General features: G+C 41.3%; 1 protein-coding gene across 1 annotated transcript in view; it reads left to right on the top strand.

The window, feature by feature from the left end:
* The window catches only part of oca2 (oculocutaneous albinism II), a 54058-nt gene that overhangs the window by 18309 nt on the left and 11421 nt on the right, over nucleotides 1-24328 (top strand). Inside the window, exons 7-20 of the mRNA XM_034217166.1 lie at nucleotides 60-211; nucleotides 290-372; nucleotides 884-1037; nucleotides 2304-2375; nucleotides 2888-2953; nucleotides 4386-4442; nucleotides 7050-7174; nucleotides 8449-8587; nucleotides 9736-9868; nucleotides 14892-15039; nucleotides 17441-17498; nucleotides 17656-17764; nucleotides 21804-21931; nucleotides 23399-23458. Of these exons, the coding sequence (XP_034073057.1) occupies nucleotides 60-211; nucleotides 290-372; nucleotides 884-1037; nucleotides 2304-2375; nucleotides 2888-2953; nucleotides 4386-4442; nucleotides 7050-7174; nucleotides 8449-8587; nucleotides 9736-9868; nucleotides 14892-15039; nucleotides 17441-17498; nucleotides 17656-17764; nucleotides 21804-21931; nucleotides 23399-23458 (1484 nt within the window). The remainder of the gene's footprint in view (nucleotides 1-59; nucleotides 212-289; nucleotides 373-883; nucleotides 1038-2303; nucleotides 2376-2887; nucleotides 2954-4385; nucleotides 4443-7049; nucleotides 7175-8448; nucleotides 8588-9735; nucleotides 9869-14891; nucleotides 15040-17440; nucleotides 17499-17655; nucleotides 17765-21803; nucleotides 21932-23398; nucleotides 23459-24328) is intronic.

The following is a 24328-nucleotide window of genomic DNA, read 5'->3' as shown; positions in this document are numbered from 1 at the left end:
CTCTACGCAAACACACATCAGAACCTACAGATGATTCCCTTAACGTCCGTGTCCTGCAGCCATGAACCTGACAGATTTCCGGGATAACGCCCTGCTGAAGCTGCAGGTCGGGGGGGCGTTTTCAGTTGGGAAGGTGGACATCAACACCCAGGACTACATCCTGATCCAGGTGGAGCAGACGGAGGGGGGACGCAGGAGGAGGGCGCAGCAGGTGAATTTCTGTCAGTGAGAAACATCATTGTCGGCGAAGTGTTCACCTGTGAGTTATTAATCTGCTGTTTGTGAACAGGTGATTCACAACTGGACCATTCCTCTGCACAGTGATCGCAGCGACCAGATACTGCTCACCAAAACCTTTGAGATTATCAGCAGGTACTTATAAAGACTTTGACACGTTAGAATAGAGCTTCAACACATCAGTATGTCAACATGCTCCCTTGACACAGCTCCACAAGGGACTTTTGATAAATATTCCTACATTCAAAACAGAATCTAATGTGGTCCAGTAGGACTCAGATGAGGGTGTTGCACTTTTCCTTTTCGGTGTTGTTGTTTTGTTTCTTTCCGTTAACTGTCAAGTGGGAACTAAGTATTTTTTGTAGTAAGTTTTTGTGTTTCTCTTATTTTCCTACGATACTGTTATTTTTGGCTGTGAATAAGAAAATAAAAGGACAGACCATCTATTTCTATTTTTTTTTTCTCGAAAGGGGCAGGTCATATAAGATTATTTTCCTCTCCCTGCTTCTTTTCGGTAAAAGGTGTGTTGATAGAGACATGTGTGGTAAATAATTGTTAAACGTTAAGTTGTGCATACCATGAACGGAACAAATAAAAATGAAATGAAATAGCATCTGCCTAAAATGAAAACATGTGTCCTGCACAGCGACCCCATCGTGGTCTCGGTGCAGGCCTTCCTGCAGGAGGAGGAGGTGGTGCCGCTCTCCATGACCCACCAGGCGCTCTACGTCAACGTGGAGACGCAGGTGGCCATCGCCGCCATCATCCTCACCGGGGTCTACGTCCTCATCATCTTCGAGGTAAGTGTGATGCTACACTCCTCTAAGGATGATGAATGAGATACAATACTTATTGTATTCAGTATTGTATTCAGTATACAGAGTAAACTGCAGTTTATTGCAGTGGCACGAGGATCAGCTCTTATAACTATCGCTTATCACAGATCTGAGCTTTTTAATAATGGGAAGCATCATGCTTGAGAGGAGTGATGAAGGAGCATCATTCTTTCACACACACATACGGGTATTGGGCCGAGCGCGACACCGTACTTCCGGTATCCGCCGTTTTACGCGAGGTGCAAGCAGGCAGCCGTACACCGTCTAGGTGTTGCTAAGCTTCCTGTACTGAATATCATAGTCTATTGCCTTAATCAATATCTAGTCAACTCTAAAATACCACATATATGCATTGGCATGATAATATTATTGTGACAAGTGGGGTATTCACCTGGTGTTTCCAGAAATTAGACGTAGATGCTGCCAAAATCGACGAAGGCCACTGTAGTTTTTCCATACATCTGCAGGCAGTCTGTAAAGGCAATCCGACAACCCACACAGCTCTAGTTTACGCTGGTACCGACCTAGAGCACACCCCTCAAGTCCAGAGATGTAATCCGAAGACATGCGGCGATTTCTTCGGTCGTTAATTCAGAAAAAAAACCTAGTGCGCTCTGCCTGGCTACGTTAGCTAGCTGTTTATATTTGCACTTCCAGGATATTAGCACCTCCAGGAAAATGACGTATTTATATATATATGACGCGTGTTGCATTGTGGGTAGCTCGTGACGTCACTGTGTGTGAAAGAATGGAGTCCTCTGTAATATCCCCAGACCGTTTATAAAGCAATATCCTCCTGAAATTCTGAATTTAACGATATTTTGCCGAGAAAAGAGGGGACAAAACTAAAAAGGACACACTCACCTTTCCTGTTTCTGCTACAGGGTAACAAGGCCACATAAAATAAAATACCACAAAAACAAAATGTAAAATAAAAAAATATATAAATAAAACAAGCTGAAGCTTTGCATCAATTCCTATTAAATAATATCCATTATTTCAATGAATTAAAGGTAATAAATGCATTTGACACAACTTGTAGTTCCAAGATGTAGATAATATACCTTTTAACGTGTTATATTTGCCTTTGGTTAGCGCATGTATTTGGACTGTATGCGAATGATATCAAGAGATAGTGGTTGTAGCTTGTTAACTTTTATCCATTGTCGCCTTGTTTGATTCAGAGGCCTTAAATAAAGTGTTAATGGTGAATATTTGTTTATGTTTCAGGTCGTTCATCGTACTCTGGCGGCCATGTTGGGATCTTTAGCAGCATTAGCCGCTCTAGCAGTCATCGGGGATGTAAGTCTCTTTTTGATCTTTAAGCTATACAAATAAGTGTTAAACTTAAATACAAAGAGTTTATTCTTCTAATGTATCTTTGTTTCTGTATATTCTGCACAATTTGGATCATTTTGTATTTCTCCACGTGTTTAATCGTAATGCTAAGTCTGCTAACTCTCATCTGTTAGCTTGTTGTTAGCTTTGTTTCTAATGGAGACTCTTACATTTACAATTACAATTAACAATAAGTACAATGTGTTGAAATGTGAGTGGTCAATCTGCCTTCATTTTTAGAAAAAAAATCATAACAACGTCTTGAAATTAGCCAGAAAGTTATTTAGTAGTAAGTTAGTTAGCTACGTTTACTGTGTGTGAGCAAGGCCATCTTCATAATTTCCACCTGTGCTTTTCCTGCAGGTCAAATGTCAGCTTCAGATACGTTTACCAAAGTATTTAGGGAAGTTTAGTACTGTAAAGAAAGTTATTGGTTATTGTAAATGAATAGAATGATTTGTTTATTTATCAAACAGCGGCCCAGTCTGGTGACGGTGATGGAGTGGATCGACTACGAGACGCTGGCTCTTCTATTCGGCATGGTTAGCCTTTAAAGTTCAATTATGTATTTCATTTATTTACTCTAGTGATGGGAATTACGGCTCTTTGAAGGGAGCCGGATCTTATGGCTCCCTTCCTTTCCGAAAGCCGTTCAAAAGAGCAGTTTTTTGTGACATAATCACCAGGATAATGATTGACTGTTTTTGCCAGAAATCTACTTTTACTCACAGAAAAATGTATAACTTGCTACATCTCTCAGCCAGCCAAACTACTACTCAAGCGGCATGCGTTATGCCATCGTCTATACGGCAAATTTGCATTCAGGAAAGTAAGTTCCTTTAAAGGCGAGTGGATTTCTGGCAGGCAGGGAACCAACGATAAAACGGCTCTAGCCAAGTAGGACTCGGCTCCCTTCGTTCGTACCAAAGAGCCGTTCAAAATAATTGGATCGTTCGCGAACGTAACATCACTAATTTACTCATCGAAAGTCCTTTTTCTAAAGCCGTTTTAAATACCACTTTTGATTGCAATTTGAAAATAAAAAAGCTTTTCTCCTACAGTAATGGCCATTAGATTTCAATGCTTCTCTTGATAAAATGATAGTGCAAGTATCAGGGTTTTGTCTAAACCGGGTAACAAGGGCTTTGCACCCTCTTACTTTCGGCGTGCACCCTCATACCAAAATGCAGATTTTCCCCGTAACATTTTAAAGTGATGCCAGAATACAATATTTCTGTTCATCAAAAACTGTATAATAACAAAAAAAATATGAGAATCGTGTCAAACAGACCTTCAGACGACAGAGACAGCTTTGTTTTTGCGGAGCTCCGACATCGCGTTGATGTTCACGTCCGCGGCGCCATCTTGTATTAAGGGCGTCATGTTCTCGAGATAATCTATAAATACAAGATCAGCGCCACAGTATTGCCCTCATACTATATCTTTCTAGAAAAACCCCATTGAAAACAATATCTTAAAGGTCACCTATTATGTAAAATCCACTTCTTCATGTCTTTTCTACATCAACATGTGTCCCCTCTGTGTATAGAGATTCTGAAAGTTTCAGGGGAAAAGATTCTCTCTCTTCTTGTCCTGATCCATTTATATAAAAACATGTCTGAAAATGAGCTGATCAGATTTTGGCCACCTTATGATGTCATAACAATGTTTTGGCTAGTGTAACCATTAGCCAATCACCAACCTGACTCTCCTCCTAGATTTCGAGCCAAACACTCCAGAGACATGTTTTTTATATATCTGAAACCTATAATATATTGACGAAAAACAGTATAATAGGGGACCTTTAAATTCCTTAAAATTGGGGTCATCTTTCTGACTGAATGTGAGCACCATCTTGTTTTTTGTGAGGACAATTTAAACCATATATTAGGGTGGCCTACTGTATAATCTTATTGCATAATGATAGGTGTTTTACTTAATTAATGTATTTATTAAAAAAAATGTGTCTTCCAGATGGTGCTGGTGGCCATTTTCTCCGATACGGGCTTCTTTGATTACTGCGCTGTGAAGGTGAGTTTTCTTTCAGGAAATAAAGTTGTGACGTTTTGAACATAAAGGTCAGGTATTATATTTATATCAGTTATATATATATTATCTGCATGTGGCATCCTGAGTGACAGGTCTATGGAAGCAGCTGCCCCCTGTCTTTGAGCTATTCCTGAAATCAGCTCTGACACATGACAAGGCTGCAGATTTGATGTTGACTTATCTGACATGAGCAGGATTTAGGACGACCTTATAATAATATCCAACCAGCTTTGATGCTTTTCTTTACATCCTGAATCAAAACTCAGCACTATAATAGTCTGAGAGAAGTGATCTTAGCTTTGTTGAGAGGCAAAGATCACAAAACTGGGCCATTTTAGTATTTCTCATCTAGAAAAGACAGTCTCACACTTACTGTACAGGCAGGCGAGCTATTCGTCCGTGTCAGTGCTGTTTATCAGGAAGTGCTTTATCAAGTAGTTCAGTCAGACAACTCACGTGTTTCTTAATATGTTTATTATAAACAGCATATAGTTTGAGTTTGGCGTCTAGGCTCGGGCCTCATCACTCCACAGATTTACAAAGAACATTGAGTGATGATTAGATAACTATCCCCGAGCCTACAGGTGGAAGCTGGGGTAGAAGCTGGGGTGGAAGCTGGGGTGGAGCTGGGGTGGAAGCTGGGGTGGAGCTGGGGTGGAAGCTTGGGTGGAGCTGGGATGGAAGCTGGGGTGGAGCTGGGATAGAAGCTGGGGTGGAAGCTGGGGTGGAGCTGGGATAGAAGCTGGGGTGGAAGCTGGGGTGGAAGCTGGGGTGGAGCTGGGATAGAAGCTGGGGTGGAAGCTGGGGTGGAAGCTGGGGTGGAAGCTGGGGTGGAAGCTGGGGTGGAAGCTGGGGTGGAGCTGGGATAGAAGCTGGGGTGGAAGCTGGGGTGGAGCTGGGGTAGAAGCTGGGGTGGTGGTGGGGTGGAAGCTGGGGTGGAAGCTGGGGTGGAAGCTGGGGTGGTGGTGGGGTGGAGCTGGGGTGGAAGCTGGGGTGGAAGCTGGGGTGGAAGCTGGGGTGGAGCTGGGGTGGAGCTGGGGTGGAAGCTGGGGTGGTGGGGGGGTGGAGCTGGGGTGGAAGCTGGGGTGGAAGCTGGGGTGTAGCTGGGGTGGAGCTGGGGTGGAAGCTGGGGTGGAAGCTGGGGTGGAGCTGGGGTGGAAGCTGGGGTGGAAGCTGGGGTGAAGCTGGGGTGGAAGCTGGGGTGGAAGCTGGGGTGGAAGCTGGGGTGGAAGCTGGGGTGGAAGCTGGGGTGAAGCTGGGGTGGAAGCTGGGGTGGAAGCTGGGGTGGAAGCTGGGGTGGTGGGGGGGCAGGCGAGCAGCAGCAACATGAAACACAGCAGCAGGAACATGAACGTAGCAATAGCAAGTGAACACAGCAGCAGCAGCATAGCGAGGCAGAGGCAGGAAGACCTGGTAGCTTAAATAGAGTGGCATGTTTAGGAGAATGTGTTTGTGTATCATTGGTGCTCGAGTTGACTGCCTGAACGAGTTGACTGCCTGAACGAGTTGACTGCCTGAACTAGCTCGCAGGCTTCGCCCAATTTATTTTTATGAAAATGCATTTATTATGGAAGTGGTTACAGATAGTCTATGAGACAATGGTCCCCTGGGCACAGCTATGTAAGGGCCCGCCACCCTTATTATGAAAATAGCCAAAGAGACAATTATTTGGTCTTTTTGTAGAGGTTTTGCATCTCTTCAGGGTCTTTCTGTTTGTAATTTATTTTTGTTTCTTTTTTAATGTATTTATTTCTTTATTTATTGTGTCTCTCCGGGTCATGTTGTGTCTTCTGGTGTTCATTTTGTGTCTCTTTCGGGTCATAATGATCTTTTTGAAGTGGCTTTTAGTTTATTTTTGCATTTCTTTATGGTCATTTTGTGTCTGTTTTCTCGTTGTGTCTCCTGATGTCAATTTGTTGTCTCTTTTGGGTCCTCCTGATCTTTTTGTGTCTCTTTTTGTTGGATTTGTACTTTTCACGTTTCCTTTGAATCTCTTTGTGAACCTGCCGTGTCTCTCGTGTCTCCTGATGTTATTTTTGTGTCTCTTAAAATTTTACAAATCTTTGCACCTCTTCGTGGTCTTTTGGTGACTCTTATGGGTCATTAGGATCTTTTGGAAGAGGTGGTCGCGCGGGGGTCTTTTAAGTATCTGCTTATGCTTACATTTTGTTAATTTTGTTCGTTTTGAATCACTTTTTGCTTGCCTTTTATCTATTTGGGTTTCTTTTGAATATCTTTGTGAACTTCTTGTGTGTCTTTGTGGTTGTGTTGTGTCTCCTGATGTTACTTGTGTCTCTTTGTAGACATATTGAGTCTTTTATGACTTTCCACAACAAGAAATGTTAGCAGTAACTTCAAACAAAGAAACATGCCCAGTGGGGAGTTATGTGTAAATCCATTTTATACGGCTAATTGTGAAATGTACCTCTTTTAGCTCTATTGTTAGAAGTGTTAGCATTCAGGCACTTATTTATAAACACTCACTGTAGACACTTCACTTTTACTCAATGAAGTGAATCAACACATCTGCTTATTGTGTTTGCTTATTTTATATTAACATTGACTGGTTATTAAACCCCCTCTCTGCAGGCGTACCAGTTATCCAGAGGACGAGTTTGGCCGATGATCATCATCCTCTGTCTCATCGCTGCCATCCTCTCTGCGTTTCTGGACAACGTGACGACCATGATGCTCTTCACTCCGGTCACCATCAGGTACAGTGAAGACATTTTACATTTGAATCCCTCTATATCTCCATCATACCTTAGATCAGTGCTTCTCAAAGTGTGGTCCGCGGACCACTGGTGGTCCGTGAGCGCCCCCTAGTGGTCCGTGAGTATATTGGTAACATTTCACATTTTAAATAAATAAATAAATGTAAGTTTTCCGCACTCTCGTGGGACTATCTCCGCAATGGAGCGAGCTTAAGTTTTAATTGCATGATATAGCCCAGATCAACACCTTCGTCACACATGTTGCCACCTGTTTGTACCATTTTCAGGCGATTTGTAATCTGTTCTAGACAAACGATGTGTTTTTTGATATTTGTGGAGTTGGTGGTCCGCAAGTGTTTTTTTATTGGTTAAGGGGTCCTTGGTACGAACAAATTTGAGAAACACTGCCTCAGATTACATTATCAGGATACAAAGATGAATTCAGATTACAGTTACATTTCTAAAATTGGTGGATAACTAGCAGGATTACAGTGTTAGTAAAACCTCTAAAGATCGTATAGTGTTTGTTGTAAAGGATCAGATGTTGTCTCTTCTCTGTGAGCTGTTCTGTTCTGTAGGATAATACTTTAAGTGTGAATCTATACGCCTCCTGCCTGAATCTGCTTTATGGTTTCACTTTCTTTGCTTCACTGTTTTTAATTCAGCAGGTGAACCTATATGTTCATAAAATAGTGTGTGTGAGCTTAACTGTGTGTATTAAACTAAAACCGATCATTTTCTGTCAGCCCAGATTTTATTTCTGCTTTTTTAAACTGCTCATTGATATTTATTTTCTCTTGTAATTATTTGCATTGCATGTCATATTGATGATATCCCAAAGAAACACAGGTTATATTACTTCTATATTGTGATACTCAGATTAGGTTACATTTCTAAAGTAACCCTGCTTTCATTTTAGTAATAGTCTGAATACATTAAAGCCCCAGGAAAACACACAAAAACAGAGGCTATAATTTCCTGTATGTACAAATGGTCTGTTTGTGCGTCCCACCTCCTCTTTATCACTGCCTCTATTGTCAGCCACAGTGAACCTTTATTAAAATCTCAAAATTGCTTTAGCTGCCTGCAAAAAATAGACGATATTGAAGTTAAACTAGACCCCCGATACTAACGACACAGATGCAGTCTCTCAGGGTTGACATCCTGCATGTTAAAGAACCAGCACTTATTATTCTAATTTCCTTTTTTACATTTATTTTTGCTGTAATCTAATCGTGTCTAAAGGGCTTTTGTGTCTCTATCTGATGGTGCAGGTTGTGCGAGGTGCTTAATCTGGACCCCAGACATGTCCTGATTGCAGAAATAATCTTCACCAACATTGGGGGGGCCGCCACAGCTGTCGGAGACCCGCCCAACGTCATCATCGTGTCCAATCAGGCGCTGCGGAGAGAGGTATGCACCGTCAAAACCTGTGATAATACACTGTGAGAGGAGAGGGTGTGATCTGACACCTGAAACATAATACTGTCTCTGACTTGTGAGTGACGGATTAATAATGATAACGAGATTTTGAGATGTACAGATGGCGTCATCTGTACATCTCAAAAAGGGATTTTCCCTTCATCTCGTTAGCTCTGACACGTCATCAGAAATGTTTTCAAGTCATTTTTATTCTAGGACTTTTTTTGTCTTTGGTGTTAATCAATAATTCTAAAAGGTGGTGATTTTGAAATTGAGTGCACATATACAGTCTCTTTCTCTGAACTCTCTCTCTGTGTACTCTGGTATTAGAGTTTTTTTTATATTTATGTAAACATTGGAGTCAAGAAGTTCGACAAAAAGGTTTAAAAAATAAGATAGAATTCAAAATATTGATACAAACGTGAAAAAGTAGTCATTTGCAAAAAAGAAGAAAACATAAACAAGTAAATAGAATACTTTTTTGAATACAAACAACATTTGATAAAGAAAGATAGAAATTAAACAAAATGGGAAACAAAATATTACATAAAACATAAAAAGTCAACGCAAAATTGTGCAATAAAAAGGTTCAAATCAAATCAAATAGAAATGTGTAGTGAAAACATAAAAAATAGAACAATAGTATAATATTTAAAGTACGAAGTCAAAGTGACAATGTGCACTTTCTCCCGCTTCATGTCTCCTATAGAGGTCACTATTAACCACTTTTCATATGACTGAATATCTGCAGTTCAAGTATTTATTCTGTTAAGTAAAATAAATAAAGACTTTATGAAACAATCACAACATCTTCAGGTTCAGATTATTAGCTATTACAAAACTTGAAGTCATTTAAGATATGAAATTGGCCATTACACATTACGAGTACTTTTGGTGCTTTAAGAGAATTTGAATCCAACACTTGTGTATTGTTATTAAAGTACGATTCTAAATGTATTTTTATAATTTGACATGGTCTTGCAGAGTATTTCTTCCTCGCCAAATGTATATTTCTGCAGAAGCATTTCTGATCTTTGTGTCCGAGCTTCAGCAGAACGCTCTGCACGAACGTCTATCTGAATGAAATCTCCTTATCTCCAGATGCTGTTTATGTCTGACACACTTTTTCTCTCTTGCAGGGGATTGATTTTGCCAGCTTCACAGGCTACATGTCCCTGGGAATAGTCATCGTCCTCTTCTCCTCATTTCCTATGCTGCGGCTGCTCTACTCGAACAAAAAGCTCTACAACAAAGAGTCCATTGAGATAGTGGGTGAGTTCACGCTGTCACTGCGCTGAAATGTGAAGACTAAGGTGCTCTGGACGTGGCAGAAGCTAAAAGTCAATTTGCTTTTGATTATGAGATGGAGGTGTCTAACCCCCCGCACTGCAGAAACTCACCTCCTCAGGCGATGCAATGACCTCATAGAAACGTCATTATACACATAATTATATCCTGCGCCCTCTAACCCCAACACTTGATGTATATTGCTCACTGAATTAAAGTGCTCCCCCCCCCTGTGTGTGTCACAGGTAATTGTAGTATTGCTTCACATTGTCCTCATTGTGATGGAAATTAGCTATTGAGCCATTATACTGGAAAGAGCCTGCAGGAAGCTGCTGTCTTGCACTCCTAAAGGTTTATTAAAAAGGCCCTGTTGTGCTTTCCTGTGGTGTGTTATATAGGTTGTTTTTTTTATAGGTCTGCAAGACTAAAATCCCCAATGTCCTTCCATCCAAACGCCTCAATTTTTTCCATTTCATTTCAAACCTTTATTTATCCAGGTGAATCCCATTGAGATCATTGATCTCTTTTTCAAGGCAGACCTGCTCAAGTAGTTTCCACGTGAAACATAAAAACATAAAACAACAGAACAACAAAAAGGACATCTTACAGCATCATTACAGGGATTACAATTTACATAACTATCCACATGAACAGGTACCAACAGCTTCCGATTGAGTAACATCCAACCGAGCTTTAAAAACATTTAGTGGCACCAGATTGCTCAGTTTCCATTTGATTTGCAGACTATTCCATGACAGAGGAGCTGCGCATCTAAAAGCTATCTTCCCTAAGACGGTCCTAGCTGTTGGCACATTTAATAAAACCACAGCATTCGATCTCAGGCAGTAGCCACTTACAATTCGCCGTGAGATCAGGGAGCAGATGTAGGATGGAAGTTTCCCTAACATGGCTTTGTATATAAAAATGTACCAGTGACTGAGCCTCTGTACAGTTAGCGAAGGCAAACCTGCCCTTGCATACAGGGTACAGTGATGGCTTAATACTTTGTTTTTCACAAATCTCAGTGCACTGTGATACGCAGCATCTAACTTGACCAGGTAATGGGCAGGTGCATTCATATAAATCAGATCACCATAGTCCAGCAGGTAAAAAGGTCACAGAGACTTTTCCTGGCCTCAAGCGAGAAACAGGATTTGTTTCTGAAAAAGAAACCTAGCCTAACCCTCAGTTTTTTAAGCAGGTTATTGACATGAAGTTTAAAAGTGAGATAATCATCAAGCCAGATACCAAGGTATTTATAACAGGTAACCACTTCAAGTTTTATTCCTTGCGTACAATATCTAAAACAGGCTCTGGTGTCTTTTTAGCTTTAGAAAAGAGCATTACCTTGGTTTTATCAACATTTAAAAGAAGCTTTAATTCAGAGAGCTGCGTCTGAATAATATTAAAAACAGCTTGCAATTTAACACCAGCCTCCTGAATGGAGGGACCTGCACAGTACATCACGGTATCGTCCGCATAAAAATGTAAGGTTGCTCCATCGACATTTTCACCTAAACTATTGATGTAGATGGAGAATAATAGCGGACCTAAAACAGAACCTTGTGGTACACCATTAGTAATGTTTAACCACTCCGAAGACAGCCCATCAAAATGAACACATTGGGACCTTTCAGAGAGGTAGTTCACAAACCACCCCACTGCATGGCTGGATATGCCAATACTGAGTAGCCTCTGCTTCAAGATGCGATGATCGACGGTATCAAACGCTTTGGACAGGTCAACAAATAGAGCTGCACAACTCTGTTTGTTATCTAAAATACTCGCAATATCATTCACCACTTTCATTGTGGCAGTGATGGTGCTGTGTTGCTTTCTGAAGCCTGACTGATGTTTGGACAGGATGTCATTTGTACATAAAAACTCCTTTACCTGTTCACTCACTAGGCTTTGGACTCCTTTGTTTACTTTTGGAACATAGTGACATCACTATTTAACACTCGCACTCCTATTGGCTGGCGCTCCAACACATTGTACGTGAGGCTAAGGGGCGGGACATCTCTAAGCGGTTGACCAATCTCAACAGAGCCGGCCAGCTAAACAATCAAAACAGATTGGGCTCTGGTTTCAGACAGAGGGTGAAAAGAGCTGCTGCAGTAAGAGACAAATAAAGAGCTTTTTGAACATTAAAGCATGGAGACATGTCACAGGAGAGCCACTAATAATATGAACCTGAAAATAAACAGAATAGAGCCTCTTTAAAAAGCTAGACCAAGTATGCAGTCAGATTTAATGCCACCTTCTATTTAACAAACGGTTCTCGGCTATTTCTACAACACCCCGGGGAATTAGATAATGGGCAAAGCAGTAAAACAGGGATATTCCTGTAAGAATTGATTAGCCAGAAATACAAACACCTCTCAGCTGTGTTTACCTACACTCGTGCAGAGAGACGCTCATCGGGGGATCATTTAAACAGAGACCCCCCCCCTCTCCCCAATCACTGCTCACATTTAAAAAGAGAGAGAGGAACTTTGTGTCCCACTGAGCTCCATGAAAACTGAAGGAAGTCCCTGCCAATCTGTACAATGTAACCCTCTGGAGGTTCCTCCTCTCCCTCTAACCTGGCCTAACAGATAAAGGTCAAACAGAATGTAAATATATATGTTTTATATTAGCTAATATAATCCGATCTGACTTGATGCCTTTTCTTTATCCCAGGGGTAATTGAGTTTTGTAACACAGGTTAATAAAAAAAAAAAAGATATAGTGAAATGTCCGATTAAAGACAAAATTAAATTCATAAATCTATACAAACATAAGAAGTTGTAGTAAAATAACTAATTAAAGAAACAATATAATAGAATACAAAATATATATAAATGTATATAAACACAAGACGTTAAGGTACAAATGTGCACATTGTACTACAACATATGTATACATGTGTCTGTTGATTGTGTATATATAGGATATCGATATTTGTATACATATTTTTATATATATTTGTATTTTTGTATTCGGGATTGTGGAAAACTGTATTTCGATCTTTCTGTCTGATTGACAATAAAGTAGACTTTGACTTTGAACATATAACAAGTAACTGAAACTGGCGAATAATTAAGTATAAAAAGGTAAAATACTGGCTTTTAAAATGTAGAAAAACATGTATAAAGATAAGCATAAAATGAAAGTACTCAAAAGTACAAGTAACTTAAAATTGTACTTAAGGACAGTAAGGCAAGGCAAGTTTATTTATAGAGCACCTTTCAACACAAAGCAATTCAAAGTGCTTTACAAAACTGTAAGACGTTAAGAGCATTAGGCGCTTTCACACAGGAGTACTTTTCCCAGGAATAGTTCCGATAGTTCCTGGGATTTTGCGTTCACACCAAAAAGATCTAGAACTAGAACTTAGTTCTCGGGAACCTTTTCACCCCATTTCCGTCCCTGCTAGAGAGGTGGTACTTTCCTCGGGAGAAAAAGGTTCCAATTTCTGATTGGCTGGGCGAATTGCAAACCACGCCCCGTAAAACTTCGAAAAGTTTTGTGAAGCCGCCATTTTATTTGCTAGCATTAGCATTATTAGCATTAGCCCCGCGCAACAACGGAGAGAGACTACTGTAACTTATGGCAACACAAAATAAAACGTGGGAGCGGTGGAGTCAATCAATCAATGTTTATTTATATAGCCCAATATCACAAATGTTACATTTGTCTCAGTGGTCTTCACAGTGTGTACAGAATATCAGTATGACAATACGACACCCTCTGTCCTTAGACCCTCACATCGTACAAGGAAAAACTTCCGGAGAAAACCCACAGTTTAAAGGGAAAAATGGGAGAAGAAACCTCAGGGAGAGCACAGAGGAGGGATCCCTCTCCCAGGACGGGACAGACGTGCAATAGATGCCGTGTGTAAATCGAAGAGATAATACATTTGCAACATAGGTAGTCCAAATGTTTGGAAATGCATGTGTGTATAATAGGAAGATGAATCCACGAGGATATCCATCCAGGACCTATGATCCAGGACCACAGCCACGACTCAAGATCCAGGGCTCGCGATCCAGGACACAGGACCGCAGGATCATCCATGTCTCCGGATCCCGGCGTATATAGACACCAAAAAGAAAGACATTTGGGGAAGCTGGGTTAATCGGAACATGAGAGTACACAGGTATAGACAGAGAGAAGGAAGAAGTAAGATGTCCCCCGACAAACTAAGCCTATAACAGCAAAACTAGGGGCTGAATCTAATCAGCCCTAACTATAAGCTTTATCAAAAAGGAAGGTCTTAAGCGCACTCTTAAAAACGGATAGGGTGTCTGCCGCCCGAACACAAACTGGAAGCTGATTCCACAAATGTGGAGCTTGATAAGAGTGATGAGGAGGTGTCGGCGTTCTGGCGATTTACCTGGGAATTCGGGTGGCGATTTACGCCGTGAAGTTGTTTGCGGCCTGCCAGTAAACCCAAAGCAGAAGAAGAAGAAGTGACGTCAGCGGCTTCATTGGCCTAATCCTCCCTCAGGGACTTATTCCGGTGTGAACGCGATCTACTAGATCGTTCAGGTATTAAAGAGTTCCGGGGACTATTCCTGGGAAAAGTACTTGGTGTGAAAGCGCCTATAAAGAAACATATTTTTAAATGGCATTTAAAAACACTCATTTAAAAGCAAAGATGATAAAACATGAATAACAAAGGTACATGAATTAAAGTTACAGTGCAGTGTGAGATACACACATCTGAAATGTTTAGGTCTGACTCTCAATCATTGACCTCACTTTCTTTCTACTTTCTTTTTTAACTTATCCTTCAGTTATTTCAAGTGTTTCATGCTAAACGAACCCCCCTTTCGACAATTCTAATCTCCAACCCAATATTCCGAAAATTCAACGGATCCTGGCCATATTTGTGTAGCATATCAAATTAATTTGCTCCCAGATATTCATGTGGCTTGCTAGTTTTGGACCCCATCTGCAACCACCTACTTGAGTAAAGTTACTTTCCGCCACTGACAGGAGGCTTTTCGTTTTGTTCCTGCAGAGTTGAAACATGAGATCCTGGTGTGGCGTCAGACGGCGCAGCGTATCAACCCCGCGAGCCGCGAGGAGACAGCGGTGAAATGCCTCCTGATGCAAAAAGTGCTCAACCTGGAGAGTCTGCTGCGCAAGATGATGCACACCTTCCAAAGGTTAAAAGAAAACTCAAAACATACATCTGTCATTCTCCAGGATATTTGCATCACCGCTCACAGAAACACATTTCGTTATTTTCTTTTATGTTCAACGATGATATAATGTTCTTGTTGTTGCCAGAGATAGCAAAAGTACACACATCCTTTACTCAAGTAGAAGTACAGATACTCAAGTAGAAGTACAGATACTAAAGAAGTATGGGCTTCTAAGTAAAAAGTACCCATAACAAGCAGCTGTTTTAAAGAGTACCTGACCTCCCTTTATATTAATAGAACAATAATGTCATTGTTAGCTAATGAATGTTTCCATGCTGAACAACGGCAACATGACAACGTTTCCATTGGTCCCTCTTCTTTAGAGAAGACCAGGAAATGATGGATACACGGATCGTGTTCAAATCAATAGGCACGCAATGACTCTAAAGAATAATGATCACGCCACCAAACACACATTCAGACTAAAGGAACCAGCTGTTTGGAAAATGAGAGAAGTAGAAAGTTCAGGTATTTGTGTTCAACATGTAAGAAGTAGAAAGTACAGGTATTTGAGTTCAACATGTAAGAAGTAGAAAGTACAGGTATTTGTGTTCAACATGTAAGAAGTAGAAAGTACAGGTATTTGTGTTCAACATGTAAGAAGTAGAAAGTACAGGTATTTGAGTTCAACATGTAAGAAGTAGAAAGTACAGGTATTTGAGTTCAACATGTAAGAAGTAGAAAGTACAGGTATTTGTGTTCAACATGTAAGAAGTAGAAAGTTCAGGTATTTGTGTTCAGAATGTAAGAAGTAGAAAGTACAGGTATTTGTGTTCAGAATGTAAGAAGTAGAAAGTACAGGTATTTGAGTTCAACATGTAAGAAGTAGAAAGTACAGGTATTTGTGTTCAACATGTAAGAAGTAGAAAGTACAGGTATTTGAGTTCAACATGTAAGAAGTAGAAAGTACAGGTATTTGTGTTCAACATGTAAGAAGTAGAAAGTACAGTACAGGTATTTGTGTTCAACATGTAAGAAGTAGAAAGTACAGGTATTTGAGTTCAACATGTAAGAAGTAGAAAGTACAGGTATTTGAGTTCAACATGTAAGAAGTAGAAAGTACAGGTATTTGTGTTCAACATGTAAGAAGTAGAAAGTTCAGGTATTTGTGTTCAGAATGTAAGAAGTAGAAAGTACAGGTATTTGTGTTCAGAATGTAAGAAGTAGAAAGTCAGGTATTTGAGTGCAACATGTAAGAAGTAGAAAGTACAGGTATTTGTGTTCAACATGTAAGAGTAGAAAGTACAGGTATTTGAGTTCAACATGTAAGAAGTAGAAAGTACAGGTATTTGAGTTCAACATGTAAGAAGTAGAAAGTACAGGTATTTGGGTTCAACATGTAAGAAGTAGAAAGTACAGGTATTTGAGTTCAACATGTAAGAAGTAGAAAGTACAGGTATTTGTGTTCAACATGTAAGAAGTAGAAAGTACAGGTATTTGTGTTCAGAATGTAAGAAGTAGAAAGTACAGGTATTTGAGTTCAACATGTAAGAAGTAGAAAGTACAGGTATTTGTGTTCAACATGTAAGAAGTAGAAAGTACAGGTATTTGAGTTCAACATGTAAGAAGTAGAAAGTACAGGTATTTGAGTTCAACATGTAAGAAGTAGAAAGTACAGGTATTTGGGTTCAACATGTAAGAAGTAGAAAGTACAGGTATTTGAGTTCAACATGTAAGAAGTTCAAACATGTAAGAAGTAGAAAGTACAGGTATTTGTGTTCAACATGTAAGAAGTAGAAAGTACAGGTATTTGTGTTCAACATGTAAGAAGTAGAAAGTACAGGTATTTGTGTTCAACATATAAGAAGTAAAAGTATAAAGTCGTCAGAAAAATAAGTAGTGGAGTAAAATACTGATATCAGAAAAATGTACTTAAGTACAGTAACAAAGTATTTGTACTCCACTGCTTCCCACCTCTGCTTGTTGCCTATAGTCTCGATAAGACATCACTATTAACCCACCAGAATTCAGTATTTATAATAGTATTTTTGGTGACCCTTGCTACATCTAATGCATGCTTAAGAATGAACAGTTAGCTGGGTTTATTTATAAAAACCCAACATTGTATTTTGCAATTAAATGTTTGGTCAAAAACAACTGAGGGAGGACAAGCAAAGGAAGTCCAAGAGTAATCCATGTTATCCAATTATGGCACAAATACCATATACAACACTGGGAATTATGGGCAACAAACAACTTAAAACAGCACACCATTCATTATGTATTCATAAACAGCTGCTAGAGGCACAGTGTTTCACATCTTAATACGATTTCAAAAGCCTTAAGACAGTGATTAGTCCAGAATTCAATGTATTTGTGTGCTTTAAACATATGAGTTTAACATGTTTCCTGTGTCCGACAGAGAAATTGCTCAAGAGGATAAGAACTGGGAGCAGAATATTCAGGAATTGCAGAAGAAGGTAAGCGTTTATTCTTCCCCCTCAGACTCTGTGACGATGTTATCTCCATAATGAAGCTGGCCTTGTTCTCTTGACACAAAAACAATCAGTTGTGCGATAAAAACTTGAAAAGCTTCTCCCCTGTTCAGACAGAATATGTATTTGTTCTGGTCCACAGCACAGAATAAGAGACAAGGTTCTGCTGGTGAAGTGTGTGTTCGTCCTCACGGTGGTGATCTTCATGTTCTTCCTCAACTCCTTTGTTCCCAGCATTCATCTGGAGCTCGGTAAGTGCACGATTATTATAGCTTCTGTCATGTAATTATGAAAAACAGCTTCCTCTGTCCTTGCATTACAAATGAGCCCCAAATAATTACATGGATACTGATCTGCATTTAGACCCAACACTTTACATCTATGTGATGCAATTACAATGGTGATGAATGGTGTAACGGCAAAATTATAATACGCACTTTTGACCCGAATTTAAGTATCTTTTGAGCAAATATATGCAACAATAATACTGAGTTACACAATGAAAAGCAGAATTGCAGCCCCTCCATCACCTGCAAATAGTTTTCTGCCACACTATCTCAAGGTCTGATCACAAAATATATTGTGGTCATGATAGTGCAAACTCGAACAAGCCTTGCAGCTGAGTGTAAAATGTGTTTTTGTGTCTGATTGCTATTATCCATGTCGCATAATGAGAGAAGGAGAGAAAAATAAATGTTACAGGCTCAGAGTGCAACAGGTGTTGACTGACGAGGTGCAGAGACATCTAGGAAGAACTTACGGTGGAGAAAACGACTCAAATTGACCTTAAGGATGCTCTTCCAGTCGAGAAAACATGATAAAGTCAAATTGTGGTTCCCTTCCAGAAACATAATAACGTATCCTTGTGTGTCCTTTGAGTGGAGAAAACATGAATAAGTTCCCTATCGGGTTCCCTTCCAGTGGAGAAAGTGCAATTGGGGTGGTGTTAAAACTGGGAAAATATAATGCTGTGTCATCTAGGCCAGGGGTTTTCAAAGTGTGGGAAGGTTTTTGGCTGGGCAGTGTAGTTTTACACACCGTCTTATTTGACTTTCTCAGGACTTAAAACTGTTTTTTGGGGGCAGACCCCCACAAAGAAAACATTTTTTGTACCCACGTACGGTCATCATCTTAACAGTTGTTTATGCTCATCGAGTCATCCGTGAGCAGAGCATCAAGTTGGCATGCCTATAACAGCTGAATGCGGCGATTACCATCTTGTTCAGCAAAACGCCTCACAAACGTATTAAGATCTAAAGCTTTAGTGCGTTTTGATTCAATGCTGAGTACAGCCAGACTTCACAGTCTCTTCTCTGTCATTGTAGACTGCAAATACCTCATTCCTTCCATCTACTTGGGTCCGAATGCTTCTCGTTTTGCGCCGTCCCGTTCAAATGGAATCGCCGTCAATCACATTTGCTCGCTCGTGCAAGGGCCGGGGGAGGGGTTACAAGGCTCGCGTCTTGTGCTGCATTCACTTGCACTCGGACATTAGATGTTTTCTCTCATAAATGTCCGATGAGCCACCCCGGTAGATCCGCCCCTGCTTGACCGGTACTTGCTTTTGATCAAAGTCAATGCGGAAAACCCGCACTCACACAGGTAGGCGGAGGTGAAGGGAATGAGCACTTTTAGAGCCTTTTTGGCGAGGTGGGGGAACTCGGTCTCCACAGACAGCCACAAGTGTGCAAGTGACGTTTTCTGCCAAACGCTGTCTCCTCTCTCACTTTAGGTAACTTCACAAAAAATCGATCCATGTTGCCGCTCGCATAAAGTTAGCTGAAGTTAACTAGCTAGATTTAACTGTTTCTCATTATTTTTTTCTCACGCTGCACCTCCCCTGGGCTACACTACAGGCGTCAAAAAATGCTTTCAACGCTTCGCCCATTCATTTGAATGGGGTGACGTAGGATATTTTCAAACTTCGCCGAACTGCATTGTGGGTAGCATGGCAAGGCGTTGCAAGCATCGCGAGCGTCTATCGGCATCAAAAGTTGGACAATGTTCAACTTTTGAGGCTCGATGCTTGCTCGAAGCTGGCGGCAGCCAATCAAATCCCGTTTATGCAAATCCCGCCAGTACAAGCGCTAGCCAATCAAACCGCGTGCAAGCTGGGAGAGCCAGACCGCAGTTCATTTCCTCATATTCCAAACGAGAAATTACGGTAGCAAATCACCCGGTTCTTTCCGACCAGAACTATTTACCGGGATACAAACCGGAGGAACCAGGCATGGGAGGGAGGTGGCAGAGACAGTGGGTGAAACTGGTAGGTTTTCGCCTGTTTGGGGATTTTATATCCAGTTTACTTCGTTTTAACATTGCTATTGCTTTGTATGTCGGGGGCGGGAGATTCATGTGATTGGTTGTTGGTCGCGTTGCTCGCAAAAAATCCCCAAGCTTCAGATACGCCCAGCTTCAAGATTTTTTGATGCCTGTAGTGTAGACGGGCCGTGAAGCTCTTCGAAGTGTGAGGCGTGACCCTCGGGGAGGTGCGCCTCACACTTTGAAAACCGCTGATCTCGACTATCCTACAAGCTTGAAAAGGTATTACACACTGTCCTTCTTATTTTTCCTCCCTGCCTCTCAGACAGCCTGAATACGCCACTGATTCAGTTGATTTAAATCCTGCTTGCATATTTTGTGCATGTTAGTAATTGCAGACCTGTTGGTGAGGTGGAGGGTTATCTCTTGTCAGCCTGACACAGCGATGTCTCTGATGTGCGCTCGGTGGATGACCCTAACAGCATCTCATTAATGGTAACACTTACTCTAAATGAAGATGGCTGTCATATCCCCCCGCTGTGAGGACACATCAGCCTCCAAACAAGCTCGCTTAATTACAGCCGCCGCTCAGGTTCCCTCTCTGTGACATTTATTAAATGGGAATGACCCCACAGCGCCGTGTTTTCTGTCCCTGTGGAGGCGCCCATCCAAACACAATCTCATCAATGCACACAGGCCACAAGTCTTTTCACTCACAGGTGTCTTTAAAATGGAGCCTCATTAACTTCAGTCTGATTGTCGCCTTGTCTTTTTTTTCCTTTATTCTCTAGCCTATCTGTTTTAGTTTGAGATACAACTGTGGTTTGCATGAAACTTAGGCTAAGTGATCCATGTGCAGAAATCAGGAGCATGAAAAAAAGGTCTAGAAATAATTTAAGCATCCTTGGGTTTCTTGAAAGGCGCTATAAAAAAAAAATCTAAATTATTATTATTAGCAATAATGTGTGGATTGTTAAGTGTGAAATAGAGTGGTGCAGTGATGACGTATATTTGTAGGCCAACCCAGAAGTTAGCATTACAAAGCCTACAAAATCAATGGGATTTTATGATTGTGGAATATAATGGCGCTTTTCCACTGTTTAAGTGGGCCGGGCCAAACCAGGCCCACTTCCTTTTGCTTTTCCACTAGGGGTAGTTCCGACTCAGGGCTACTTTTTCACCTCTTTTCTGGCCCTCCAAAATCGAGGTTCTTACCGGGCCAACAACCGGGCTGAATATGCTAAACTAGTTAACTCTCGACTGCTGAATGGTCAAAGAGAATCGCTGGCAAGGGGGCTACAACTACAACAAAATGAACATATTTCACCGTGATTTTATTGTAATACACGTTTCAAAATGATGCCGAAGTAACAACATACTGATACCGGTCTGCAGACAAGACGGCAGACGAAAAACCTTTTAAAATGCGTGTTTTCTGAATGGAGATTGGATCGATCAGGCTAAGCTAACGTTGTATATGCTCCGTCCAAACTCACAATACAGACATAAATAAAACAGCGACTGTATTCGCCATGACACAGACAGTCTGTGGTTTGTACTTGTTTAACTGTTGTCTTGTTTCTGAACAGGTATGAGGAGCTGTGAGCTCTGAGTGCTAACAGCTAACGGCTGATGTTTTGGTGTTGTGGTTCGCATTGAAGATTACGTCACGGCAGTTTTACGCAGTGTCGCTCTGCCCACCGAACAGCCGATCGCCCTGACCTACACTGCGTTACAATAGTTACTACCCCAGTTGTTAATCTGTAATGGAAACGCAGCATAAAGTGAGCCTGGCCTATCAAGGCCTAACCATACCGTACTAAGCCGTGCTAGGTCCTGCAGTGGAAAAGCGCCATAATACAGAAAAGCTCTTTGGCTAAACTCATGTTTATGATACTTACATGTTTTGTCCAGCAGAATAATCTCAACATGTAAACACCATTTATGATTTTTAAGGCGTAAAATGAAATCTTCTTCTTCTTCTTCTTCTTCTTCTTCTTCTTCTTCTTCTTCTTCTTCCTCTCTCAGGATGGATTGCGATCCTCGGCTCTATGTGGCTCTTGGTGCTTGCTGACATCCAGGACTTTGAGATCATCCTTCATCGGGTGGAGTGGGCCACGCTGCTCTTCTTCGCTGGCCTCTTCGTCCTGATGGAGGTATTTAAAATATATGAACCAAATATAGGTCATATTTTTATTTCTGTGTCTTAATTTCTCTTATGTACATTGCCTTGTGGTTTGTATGCTGCTGCAACGCAAACATTTCCCAAATTGGGGTCAATAGAGTATCTATCTGTCTGTCTGTCCGTCTGTCTATCTGTCTGTCTGTCTGTCTGTCTGTCTGTCTGTCTGTCTGTCTGTCTGTCTGTCTGTCTTTCTTTCTTTCTGTCTGTCTGTCTGTCTGTCTGTCTGTCTGTCTGTCTGTCTGTCTATCTGTCCGTCTGTCTGTCTGTCTGTATCTATATATCTATCTGTCTGTCCGTCCGTCTGTCTGTCTGTCTGACTGTCTGTCTGTCCGTCTGTCTGTCTGTCTGTCTGTATCTATATATCTCTCTGTCTGTCTGTCTGTCTGTCTCACTGTCTGTCTGTCTGTCTGTCTGTCTGTCTGTCTGTCTGTCTGTCTGTCTGTCTGTCTGTCTGTCTGTCTGTCTGTCTGTCTGTCCGTCTGTCCGTCTGTCTGTCTGTCTGTCTGTCTGTCTGTCTGTCTGTCTGTCTGTCTGTCCGTCTGTCTGTATCTATATATCTGTCTGTCTGTCTGTCTGTCTGTCTGTCTGTCTGTGTGTCTGTCTGTCTGTCTGTCTGTCTGTCCGTCTGTCCGTCTGTCTGTCTGTCTGTCTGTCTGTCTGTCTGTCTGTCTGTCTGTCTGTCTGTCCGTCTGTCTGTCTGTATCTATATATCTGTCTGTCTGTCTGTCTGTCTGTCTGTCTGTCTGTCTGTCCGTCTGTCTGTCTGTATCTATATATCTGTCTGTCTGTCTGTCTGTCTGTCTGTCTGTCTGTCTGTCTGTGTGTCTGTCTGTCTGTCTGTCCGTCTGTCCGTCTGTCCGTCTGTCCGTCTGTCCGTCTGTCCGTCTGTCCGTCTGTCTGTCTGTCTGTCCGTCTGTCTGTCTGTATCTATATATCTGTCTGTCTGTCTGTCTGTCTGTCTGTCTGTCTGTCTGTCCGTCTGTCTGTCTGTATCTATATATCTCTCTGTCTGTCTGTCTGTCCGTCCGTCTGTCTCACTGTCTGTCTGTCTGTCTCACTGTCTGTCTGTCTGTCTGTCTGTCTGTCTGTCTGTCTGTCTGTCTGTCTGTCTGTCTGTCTGTCTGTCTGTCTGTCTGTCTGTCTGTCTGTCTGTCTGTCTGTCTGTCTGTCTGTCTGTCTGTCTGTCTGTCTGTCTGTCCGTCTGTCTGTCTGTATCTATATATCTGTCTGTCTGTCTGTCTGTCTGTCTGTCTGTCTGTCTGTCTGTCTGTCTGTCTATCTATCTATCTATCTAATTGTGTTATTTTAGTGGCCTTCTTAATGGCCGCTCAAAACAAAAACAAATAGCTTTTCCTTTGTCAATGTAATCCTACCTGTAGATAATCCTCCTCAGATCTCTTTTTGTTCCATGTTAATCGTCGCCTCTTTCATTTTCCAGGCTTTAGCGCAGCTGCAGCTCATCGACTATATTGGAGTGCAGACAGCGATGCTTATAAAAGTGAGTTTCCCTTTGAATCTCATCTCAACAATCCTCTCTCATGCAGCTGGCGTAATTGGTAGTTGTGCACAGGTGACATGATATTGCTTTTCATGCATATTGATCCTTTTGTTCTGCACAGCTCTGAATTCAATTATTTTGTTTACAATTTTAGCCACATTCTAGCCTGTGTGCACCAAGCAGGCGAGGTGCGTGTGTTAGCAGAGAATTGAAGCAGTAATAGCTACGTCAGCTTGTGTTTGTACAGCGAGCCTCAATAAGGATAATAATCACACATGACAGGTGGAGCTGCTCATGGTTTCTGACCCTGAAGGCAGCGTCTCCCTGGTTCCCTTGAGAGAAAGCCAATGGGATCTTTCCATTGGACGTTGGAGAAAATAATCACTGTGTCAAACAAACGTTTATGATTCTTCTGTTTTGTTCAGCAGGATAATCTCTACAAAATAACACTACTTTATGATTTCTAAAGTAAAAAGCTAATGTTGGACTATTAAGGAATTACAGCACGGTCACATGACTTCACTTCACCACCGCTAAGCTATAGGTGGCTAATGTTGGGTGTGATGGTGTTTAGGCGTCTCATTTAGACACTTTTTACCAACCGTTGTTCATAAATGCACCAGTGGGGTATTTACTATTTACTATTTTATGTCGTAGAACAAAACAGTAAAATCTTTAGCTTGTGTTAACCACAGACCTTATTTCAGGCCGACAACCATAAAACCGTGAAAAAAATGCAGACTTATTTCAGGGGTTAGTACTCATTCCTGCACCACTTTATTGCCTGGCATCTCTCTCTCTCTGGTTACATCAAGAGCAGTGGTGAAAAGTGTAAAGGAATATTTTAGTCTGATGCTTAGCTGACCTGAG

This window comes from Gymnodraco acuticeps, unplaced genomic scaffold (genome assembly GCF_902827175.1).
Source record: "Gymnodraco acuticeps unplaced genomic scaffold, fGymAcu1.1, whole genome shotgun sequence".
NCBI classification, from domain to species: Eukaryota; Metazoa; Chordata; class Actinopteri; order Perciformes; family Bathydraconidae; genus Gymnodraco; species Gymnodraco acuticeps.
Note: the sequence above shows the minus strand (reverse complement) of the source record. Positions and strands in the feature narration are given on the sequence as shown.